Source organism: Dasypus novemcinctus, chromosome 4, assembly GCF_030445035.2.
Source record: "Dasypus novemcinctus isolate mDasNov1 chromosome 4, mDasNov1.1.hap2, whole genome shotgun sequence".
Lineage (NCBI taxonomy): Eukaryota > Metazoa > Chordata > Mammalia > Cingulata > Dasypodidae > Dasypus > Dasypus novemcinctus.
In genome coordinates, this window is record NC_080676.1 from 158,149,597 (window position 1) to 158,160,573 (window position 10,977).

The 10,977-nt window shown below is 38.4% G+C and overlaps 1 protein-coding gene across 11 annotated transcripts in view; it reads left to right on the forward strand.

Moving 5' to 3' along the window:
- The window catches only part of DYRK1A (dual specificity tyrosine phosphorylation regulated kinase 1A), a 147,729-nt gene extending 137,835 nt beyond the window's left edge, over positions 1-9,894 (forward strand). For all 11 annotated transcript variants that reach the window (XM_058296234.1, XM_058296230.1, XM_071214956.1 and 8 more), the window contains 3 exons: positions 594-900; positions 1,400-1,524; positions 6,609-9,894. In XM_058296234.1, coding sequence (XP_058152217.1) covers positions 594-900; positions 1,400-1,524; positions 6,609-7,229 — 1,053 coding nt within the window. In that variant the 3' untranslated portion in view covers positions 7,230-9,894. The remainder of the gene's footprint in view (positions 1-593; positions 901-1,399; positions 1,525-6,608) is intronic.
- Positions 9,895-10,977: the final 1,083 nt, after the last annotated feature.

The following is a 10,977-nucleotide window of genomic DNA, read 5'->3' on the forward strand; positions in this document are numbered from 1 at the left end:
ATAGACATTTTTAAAAGGGAGGCACAAGTGATATTAATTTCTGTCTCTAAATATAAGCACTGGTCTAAATCTTCACTTGGGGCATACTTCCCTGGGATGATGAACACAGCTTCAGGGAACTGCTGTTTTACTGAAATATGCCTATCCAAGTTCTCAGGTGCATAGGGCAGAAAAGAAGTTCAGAACCAGTGGGCTGGAGTCTGTAAAGGACCAGATAATAGTTGTTTTAGACTTTGCAGGCCTCTGTTACACATATTTTTTGTTCTTGTTTGTATTTACAACCCTTTAATAATATAACTCAATCTTAGCTGGGCTCTACAAGAATAGATCTGTGCCAGGCCACAGTTTGCTGCCCCAACCAGCATGACAATCTTTAAAGTTGTCTTCAGCCTCAAAATTACATTGAATTTCTCTTCCTGTGGTGTATAGAGAATACTAACGTGTGAAAAATGCAGAGCATCTAACAATAAATTATCCCTTTTCATAAAGACCTCAACATTTAGTATATTTAGACATATTTGAAGTTAAATTGTGTCTACTTTTTTATTCCATCAAGTTTAGAGAAAGCCTTTTGATCTTTCTTCTTCCTATAGGAGTACAAACCGCCAGCAACCCGTAAACTTCATAATATTCTTGGAGTAGAAACAGGAGGACCTGGTGGGCGTCGTGCAGGGGAATCGGGTCACACGGTAGCTGACTACTTGAAGTTCAAAGACCTCATTTTAAGGATGCTCGATTATGACCCCAAAAGCCGAATTCAACCTTATTATGCCCTGCAGCATAGCTTTTTCAAGAAAACAGCTGATGAAGGTACAAATACAAGTAATAGTGTGTCCACCAGTCCTGCGATGGAGCAGTCACAGTCTTCAGGCACCACCTCCAGTACATCTTCAAGCTCAGGTCTGTGATGTGAGGGCTTAGATTGGAAACGTCGAATATTTTATTTACAAAGTTGGAGTTATTTTAAAGTGTTAATAAACTTTGTCATGGAGTGGAGAGGAATTACTTCACTTAATCTATTCTTTACAGTTAGTAATAAATTTATCTCCCACAAAACTTCAGTACTTAGTTACGCATGTAATAAATTATGCTTGGTAATTGGAAACAAAACAGAATTTTAAGACATTTTATAAATGGAATCACTTCGTTCACCTGCTTGAGCTTTCCCCTCACTAACCAAACTTGATTATATTTTAGTTCTATGTTCAATATGAGAGAACTTTGATGATTTCATGATATACTTTTAGTACTTTTAGGTCTGGTATTATAGGTTGGGTTTTGTTTTTGTTTTTTTAATGTTTATTTTTGGTAACATACTTTTAGTTTTAATACTACAGTTTTGGATTACAGACTAGAACAAAATTAACTTTAATTCACAAGTTATACTGTGTCACTTAAGGTGGATCATCTGGGACGAGCAACAGTGGGAGGGCGAGGTCGGATCCGACACACCAGCACCGACACAGTGGTGGGCACTTCGCAGCTGCTGTCCAGGCCATGGACTGTGAGACACACAGTCCCCAGGTGAGCGCTCACTTTGCCCTCTGTACACCTGCCAAGGCTTAGTGGGATTGGATATCACGGGCCTTTAGAATGGTTGTCATTTTACTCTAAGGGTTCCTAACTTGATTACATATAAGGAAGCATAACTCACTCATAATTAAAGAAGCACATCCTTGGCAATTTTCCCTTCCTCATGTAAAATAGCTCATATTTATTGGTTGCATACCAGCCATTGTTCTAAATGTGTTTTTTCTCGTTTACTTAAACAGCATTTTGAACTTCATACAGTTCTGATCAGCCTCATTTTACAGCGGGAACTGAGATTTCATAGGTTAAATAACTTTACTTGAGTCACCATCTTAATTACTAAAACATACTGTCTTCCCTGATCTTTTAGCACTCAAATCCTGGATTCTGAAAACAGTCTGTGGCTTGCTTGTAACCTTCACTTTTTAAACTTTTGTTCTCTAAAGAATAGGATCTAATTAAGCTTTTCCCCCCCCAGTTGGGATAAAGCAGGTGGTAGTGGTAAAAATATTTAAATGCTGTTTGTGAAAGATTATCAAATCCATTCTGAATACGGCATTAACGTGTTGCATGGTGAAGGGCCAGCATATTTGATTCATGAATAAAATCAAAATGGAAGTTTATTGATATTTCCCACCCTTGACTGAGGCTGTTGAATGCTGCTGGAGAAATCCACCCCTATTATTAATTAGTATTTACCAGGCTCTCCGGGGCAGCCTTACATGCTTCTCAAGTCATCTCTCTCCCTTTCTCTTAAATAATTGTTTCAAACTTTTCTGCTCTTCTTAAACCTTCGATGTCTCCTTTTCTGTTCTCACTCCCTTCTTGCTTTATAAGGAAAATATTCTTCAGACAGGAACTTCCTCTACTTTTCAATATCATATGCATAGTCCTGCCTACGTCTGCTCGTGTCCATTTCTCTTTCCCTCTTTTTTCCTGAGCAGCAGTGGCGCTTTGAATTTTCTACCCTGTGGCTCCAGGATCAGCCTCTCCTTTTCTCCTTGCTTTTCCTTTATTCAGCGTTCAGTCAGTTTCAGGTCTCTCCCATCTTAAGGAAAACCTTTACCCGTGTCTTTCTCACTCTATATTTCTGCTCTGTGCGGTTTCATTTCTGTTCCTTTTAAAACTCTTTAGCCCATTTCTAATAGGTTTTGTCTCCAAGGCCAGTGAAACCATTCTTGCCAGTATTTCCAGTGACCCTTCAGTTTATGAGTACAGTGGATGCTCTAGTTGCTTATCTTTCTTTCTTCATCCCTCAACCACTTTGGTGATGTGGACTTCTCCCCACCTTCACCCCCCCCCCCCCAAGATGGCTCTTTTATCTGTTTACTCCTTGTTTTGTGCTTGTTGTTTTTCTGTTTTGTTTTGTTTTGGTTTTTTTTGCTCTTTATCTGCTCTTTGTCTGTGGTTTTTTTTTTTTCTTAGCAGGCACCAGGGACCCAACCCAGGATGTCCCATGTGGGAGGCAGGTGCTCAACTGCTGAAGCCACACCCACTCCTCTGTCCTCCTTTTGAAACATTCTCCCTTGGCTTTCCTTGACACAATGTTCCCATAATTTTTGCCCATCTGTCTGGCCTTGCCTTCACTGTCTTTTTCCTGGTTCTTTTCTTTCAGCCGCCACTTAAAACTTGATCTTCTTGAAGTATGACCCTGTCCTGTCTCGTTTCTCGGCACACTTCTTAGAGGATCTCATCCACTCTCACCAGTGACTTGAGTTACCATCTTTATGTAAATCACTTCAAAATCTTTATTTCTGGCCTAGACTTCACTCCTGAACCCCAGAGCCTTTATTTCCAATTGCTTACTAAAATAGCACTTTGCAAGTGTCACCAAGAGCACTCTGCAAATATATAGCAAACCATTGTCATCATTTTCACCTCTACCCCAACACTTCTAGTGTTATCTGTTCTTTTTAAATGGCCCCACAGTCATACATTTTCCCAATTTATAAACCTGGAGTTAGGGATCATGGGCTACCCTTGACTCCTCTCTCCCTCACCCCCCCTCATTGAATCAAAAATTAAATTTTGTGGATTCGAAATATGTTTTTATTTGGCTTCACTCCTATTGCTCTACCATCTCTAGCCCAAGTGCATCCTATGTGCTTTTACAGAGGCTAGTTCCATCTAGCTTTCAACACCATTATTATCTTCTGCATCAGAGTGACCTCTTGGAAACACAATCTGATGTTGCTGTTTTCCCAACTTTAAACCAGTGTTTATTTGCTTCCCCTGTACTTAAATAAATTTTAGACTTTTTGCCACAGTGTCGGTTATTTCTATGGTCTGGTCCTTAGCCAAGCCATTCTTCTCACTCACTGTGGTCATACTGGAGTTTTTTTCATCTTTGGAATATGCTTATGTTCTCTTTTGTCACACTTACTGTGCTCATAGCTGGAACACACCCTTACTCCCTCTTTGCTAGGGTAACTGTTATTTATGCTTCAGATCTTAGCTTGAATATCACTACTCCCAAAGACTTTCCCCAACTCTTTACCATATCCTTCCTTCCTTCCTTTTTTCTTTTTCTTCTCTCCTTCCTGCCTTCCTTTAAATATAATAAATATGGCAAAAAACAGAAAATTACCAAGAGTGGTTATGACACCATGTACTTCCTCCCGTGATTAACAAAACTCAAGTTATTTTGCCTTCTCTCAGATCCTTTATTATTTAATTTTTGAACACTTAATATAGTCAGATGGTTAAAAAGTAAATAAGAATAAAAAGGTATTCAATGAAAAGTCTTCCATTTCCTCTAGCTACCAAATTTCTAAACTAATCTTATTAGTATTTGTATCCTTTCTGAGATAATGCCAGCAACTACAAATATATATTCTTCACCCAACCTTAGTACTCAAATAGTAGAATATCATATACACTACTTCATGGCTTTTATTTTTATGTATAGCTGTATTTTGTAGTCTTTCTATTTTAGTAGGTAGCTTTTTCAGTATTTGTTTTTGTAGTTGCGTAGTATTCCATTGTTTTGATAATCTTTGAGTCATTTAACTAGTCCTCTGTTAATGGACATTTAGTTAATTTCCTTTTTACTGTTACAAATGAGGCTGTAATCAACAACCATATATATGTATCATTTGCACATATGCAATTTGTCTGTGATATATATTCCTGGAAGTGAAATGACTATATCTGAGAATAATAAGATTTGTAATTTTAATGCTATTGCCAAATTGCCCTCCAAAGTTTTATCAATTTATCCTTCCACCATTAATGTTTGGGAAAACAGTTTGATCAGTCTTTAGATCTTTGCCAATCTGAAATAAAAATAGTATCAGAGCATAGTTTTATTTTGCTTATTTCTTATTTTGCATGAATTTAAGTTTATAGTGTAAGAACCATTAGTATTTTCTTTTCTGAGAACCTTATTTTTTTACTGGGTTGTTTCCAATAATATTTATTAAAATTTGGTTCTCAGACTACCTTCATTGAATAGATTCTTAGTGATTGTGTTAGCCATGGGGATAGAAACAAAGTCTCTGCTTTCCTAGAGTTCACAGTCTGGACAGTGGCATAAAGTAAATAGGCAAAACAAAACAAAAATTTCAAGTAGTATTAAGTGTAACAAAGAAAATGATACAGGAAAATGCGGTAGTGAATGACTTTGGGCTTGGATATATTAATTAGAGTAAGCTAAACTCTGATAACAGATCCAAAGATATGGTGGGTTAAAAGTAAGAATTTTGGCGGAGTGGGTATAGCTCAGGGGTTGAGTACATGCTTCTTATGTCTGAGGTCCTGGGTTCAATCTCCTACTATCTCCTAAAAGAAAAAAATAAGGAGAGAATTTTATTTCTTTCTCATCTAACAGTTCAGAGAGGCTTTTCAGTTTAGTGGCATGACTCTCCTCCATATGGTGCTTCAAGTCCCCAGATCCTCCCACCTAGTGGTTCTACCACCCATCTTGTAGGACCCAGTTGTCCACCACATCCTGCATGAAGAAAGACTTATTTTGTGGGCAAGGCCTGGCAGTGACACAGAAGCTTTCATTTACATTCCATTGATGAAAACTTAGTCCCATGGCACACCTAAGTGCAAGAGAAACTGGGAAGCGTAGCATCCATGTGTTTAGGAAGGAGGAGAATACATTTCTTGTGGATAACTAGTAACCTCTGCCACAAGGGGACTAGGGCAGCATTAGCCAGAGTGATAAGAGAAGACTCTAACTGGAATGATGAGAAAGAGGCATTATAATCAATTAGGAATTAAAGCATTCTAGGCAGAAGGGAGCAGTAAGTACAAATGCCCCAAGGCATTTGAAAAATCTTGGGCAGGTGGAGGACTAGAAGTAGAAACTGGTGTCGTTGGGACCCAGGTAGCAGGGGTGGCTCCAAGAAGATGGTTGGGGAAATAGAATGGGCATTGGCCAGATCATTAGACCAGTGAATGGATATTGGATAACTTTGTTTTTCCAAGTGCAAGAAGCCAGAAGTCAAGAAAGGATTTTAAGAGGAAAGTGGCTGAATTTGTGTTTTCAACAGAGTGTTCTTGCTTATCTTTGGAGGCAGGGGTAGAAGGCAGGGAGGGAGTTCAGTTAGGAGGCTGTTGTATCAGTCTGGGCAAGAGATGACGATATCCTGGGTAGAAAGACTGTGGTGGAGATGGAGAGAAGGGTAAGACTTGCTAATGGATTGGATGGTAGAATTATTGAGCACCTAGGTGATAGTAAAATGGGAAAGATGGATTGAGGAGGGGTTTGAGGAAGAAAGTAAAGAATTTCTTTTGGACCTGTAAAAATATTTACTCTCTGACCCTTAATAGAAAAATATTTGCTGACCCCAGGCAGAAGCAGTGCTCCCAAGTAAAAAAAGTGGCTAATGAAATATATAAGCCTATATATGTCTATAATTTGCTAAAAATATCAATTTACTTTCATAGTAAAATATTTTTTGTTTTTGAACATATTTGGAATTTTGTATTTTAGAAGTGTCTCACACATTTAATAAAAGTTTCAAAGCTTTCTCCCTAATTAACATAAATACTAGTAGTATAGCTTGTGATTGAAGAGAAAATTATGGAAACAGTCTCTGGCTAAATTCTTTTGAAATCCATTCTTACAGGTGCGTCAGCAGTTTCCTGCTCCTCTTGGCTGGTCAGGCACTGAAGCTCCTACACAGGTCAATATTGAAACTCATCCTGTTCAAGAAACAACCTTTCATGTAGCCCCTCAACAGAATGCATTGCATCATCACCATGGAAACAGTTCCCATCACCATCACCACCACCACCACCACCACCACCACCATGGACAACAAGCCTTGGGTAACCGGACCAGGCCAAGGGTCTACAATTCTCCAACAAATAGCTCCTCTACCCAGGATTCTATGGAGGTTGGCCATAGTCACCACTCCATGACATCCCTGTCTTCCTCAACTACTTCTTCCTCCACATCTTCCTCCTCTACTGGTAATCAAGGCAATCAGGCCTACCAGAATCGCCCAGTGGCTGCTAACACCTTGGACTTTGGACAGAATGGAGCTATGGACGTTAATTTAACCGTCTACTCCAATCCCCGCCAAGAGACTGGCATAGCTGGACATCCAACATACCAATTTTCCGCTAATACAGGTCCTGCACATTACATGACTGAAGGACATCTGACAATGAGGCAAGGAATCGATAGAGAAGAGTCTCCCATGACAGGGGTTTGTGTTCAACAAAGTCCTGTAGCTAGCTCGTGACTAAGTTGAAACTTGAGTTTGTTTCTTGTGTGTTTTTATAGAAGTGGTGTTTTTTTCCAAAAACAAAGTGCAAAGCTGCTTGCATCAGAAGGAGATTAACACACTGAACCGCTACAAGAGGGCAAAGCTGACTTTTTTTTTTTTAACTTGAAAAGATTGCAAAGGGACAATGAAGTGTTTTTTTTTAAGAGCCATGTCCAAACCCATCTTCATGGATAGCCCAGAGGTATCACCTCTCTTTTTGCCTCCCCCATTTTAACTTGCCACATCCCAATCATAGTGGGCTTTTTTGTCTTTCTATTCAACAAAAGTTAATGTTCAGATGTCGGTCTTGGCCATTTGCCAACTAATTTTAAAATAAAAAGGCACTGCACATAATTTCCATACAGGGCCCATGAGGGTGTTTTTTTGTTCTGTTTTGTTTTTTTCCTTCCTTCCTTTTTGCTTTTCTTTCTTAGTTTTTGTTTTGTTTTGTTTTGTTTCGGGTAGGGGTGGGAAATTTGGGTTTTTAAGTCCTCCAAACACACTTGGGCACGGAAATGCAGTACTGTAAGGATGAGGGACCTCCAGCTTACACAAACATCATCTCCAGCTATGTGAAAGGGACAGTTGTGTTGAAGTTTGTAAGGCACATTAAGCATGCTAAGTGGCGGGGATCAGAACTCTCCTGTCTGAACCTACTGAGGAGCAAAGCAGCGATTACACGGGATTTTGTGGGTCTTCTGTTTTAGAGGCCACAGTAAGCTAGTAATGGAACGTGACTGGTCTCCTAACCAAGGTGCACTGAGAAGCAATCAACGGGTCAGTCGCGGCCAGTCCCGGGGAGGTCTGAGTGGTGGTCTTTGGGATAACCTTTGGCCTTATGGATTTGGACTCTAAATTAGAAGAGCCTACCATTTCAGATGCAATCACTTTTGGACATGCTTTTGCAGACAGTCCTTAATGCTGAAAACACAGAGGATGGGTAATTCAAGAGGCCTTTCTTTTAAAATAGACTTTTGTGACCCACTAATTGTAAGGTATTGCAAGGTCACTTTGCGTGTGTCATAAAGTTGACTTCCTTATTGGTTGAAGGTCACAGAGGTAGTGGTTTGCTTTGATGGAAATAGCTACAGCTGTGTCCCTTCCTGCTTTTTACTTTTTCTTTTGCTTTTTCTCGGCACGTGGTATCTCCACCATTTCTTCTGCACAAAGATGTCTTCTGTTCATCCTGAACATTTTTAAAAAATGCAGAATTTTATGTGACTGCTTTTTTGCCTCACAATTATGCTGTGAATTTTACAAAAATTTATTTTCTTTTTTGATAATTTATTGTACCAAAGCTGTTTTTATAGCACATAGATGTCTGTAACCAATAATGTAGCAGTTCTGCACTTTGACACAAGGTGTAACTAGACCATTTTTAAATGTCAGTTGAAAATTATGGCTGTACTATTGCTTAAACAAAACTGGAACTGTTGTTGAATCCATAGCCAATACATTTACAGCAGTCTGTGTACTGAACATAATAGATTGCCATCTAATCCAAGATTACAGCATCTGTTACATTATAAATGTGTTCAGGCTTCAGAAGGTAAAGGGACACTGGGTCCAGAAGCTATGGAACCAGCAGTTGATTCTTGTATTCCTGATTAACCTACTTTTAAACCTGAAAGCAAGACCTCGATTGCACCAACAGGTCCAAAATATGAGCACGAGTAAAGCAAAACTATGATGCATGACCTGAAGTTACCAGGCTGGTATTTAACAGGGGCCTAGTTTTGAGATTATGCTGCCTTAATGTAACACAGTCTGGCAGTTGCTAAATTTGTGTTCCCATTTTAAATTGACCAATTTTAGGGAGTTCTACTTTTGAGTGGTTGCATTAGGAGAATGAAGATAAGTAATTTATCTGTCCAGGATCAAAGAAGCCTAGCAAAGACGCAGTAATCTACCTCTGCCATTAAGCCCTGTTAAAACAACTCAGCAGAACACCACGTTACTTTTTATTGGTCAGTTCCATGTGGCTGACTAGATCAGTTTTTTCCTGAACAAAAGCAGGTTTTTGTATGACAGCAGTGACGAAAGAAAGGCTTAGAACTATGTAAATTTGGATGGAAACTTGGAAATAATCCATTTTTATAAACCATGACACTTTTTTGTTGTTAATCAGGAAATCCATATTTATTTTGTAAGTAAATGTCAAACCTGTGGATGATTTTTAAACTCTAGTTCATAAAGGTTTACAGTGAATAAAAGGGCATCATCTTGAGTATAGCAATGTCAAAAGGAATTCAGTCGTTACTGCTGTTTAGGAAACAAGGTTAAGAAACCACATGGGCCAGGTCATTTTTTTCTGTGCTGGTTGCCACATCTTAGCAAGCACCAAAAACTAAAGCAATTTTTAAACCGATATTTACATGAAGAAAATCATAAAATCCAATGCTTCTGCATACTGTGTTATGTTACAGTCCAGTTTTGTGTGCTTTACTACACAGTTTGGTTACAGGACTTCTGTGCATTGTAAACATAAACAGCATGGAAAAGGTTAAATACCTGTGTTCAGATTGTAAGACCTAGTCCGGACTTGCTGTGTATATTGTAACGTTAAATGAAAAAAGAACCCCCCTTTGTATTATAGTCATGCGGTCTTATGTATGATAAACAGTTGAATAATTTGTCCTCAGACTCTTTACTATGCTTTTTTTTAAAATTAATTTAAGAAAAATGTAACCATAGTAAAAATCTTCCTATGCAATTAACCTGGTCCAGGTAATGGTCTGGTTAGGTATACTGAGTATAAGTTTAGTCAAATGTATAAAAAAGAAAATACTAATTACATTGGCATAGGCTTCAAAAATTTCTGAAAGTAAAAACTGGAGGTTTAACAGATCATTTTGATTTTTAAAATTGATTCTTTATATGAATGATTATTCACACAGTTTCTCTCTGATTCACAGTGCTAATATGTTAATATGTAGTGTTTAGAATGTATGTGAGGGTTAGGTGATTTTCTTTAATAGGCTCTGACCTGTTTGGGAGAAGAGAGAAGACAGCTAGTTCCTCCTTCCAAATCCTAGTGTGGGGACATATCAGGGACTTTGTACAAATTCGAGCAAACTTGCCACATTGAATTAATCTCTAACCCAAAGTCGTCTGCTTTTATAAATTATCCTACATAAATATATATCAAGTTGACTTTTAGAAGGCAAGAAACTTGTTTAAAAAATTAAAGTCCATGCTGTAAAATTCAGCTTGGCTAGATATAGTTGAATTCACCATGTGTAAGAAAGGAAAACTTCCTTTAGTTTTTCCTTAGGGTGTGAGAATTTTAGGTAAATGGCACATTTTGTGATATTGGACTCAAAAGAGCAAGATTTATTTTCATTTAATGACTATTAGAATGACATGTAAAATTTCATTAACCTGCAAAACTTGCCTCAGTCCCACAGAATGACTTTTGCTTTTACTGCTGTACCCACTTTTCCAGCTTCTATGGCATTAAACTACGTCTATCATCATCCTAAATGGGGAAATACATAAACTGAAAATACAAAGATGAGATAGCAATCACTTACTTTCTTTTGGACCCATTTTCTTTGGCCTACCTTCACTCTGCTAGCCCTGGGAAAACACACTCAGTCTTCTATATGTCTGTTTTTGCAGTGGAGACCATTCATAATAGACTGGACAGTTCATTCCAAACAGGCCTTGGTCTTAAGTCCCTGTATGAAAGAGATTTGAAACGTGAAAGTTAACGGGGGGAGAG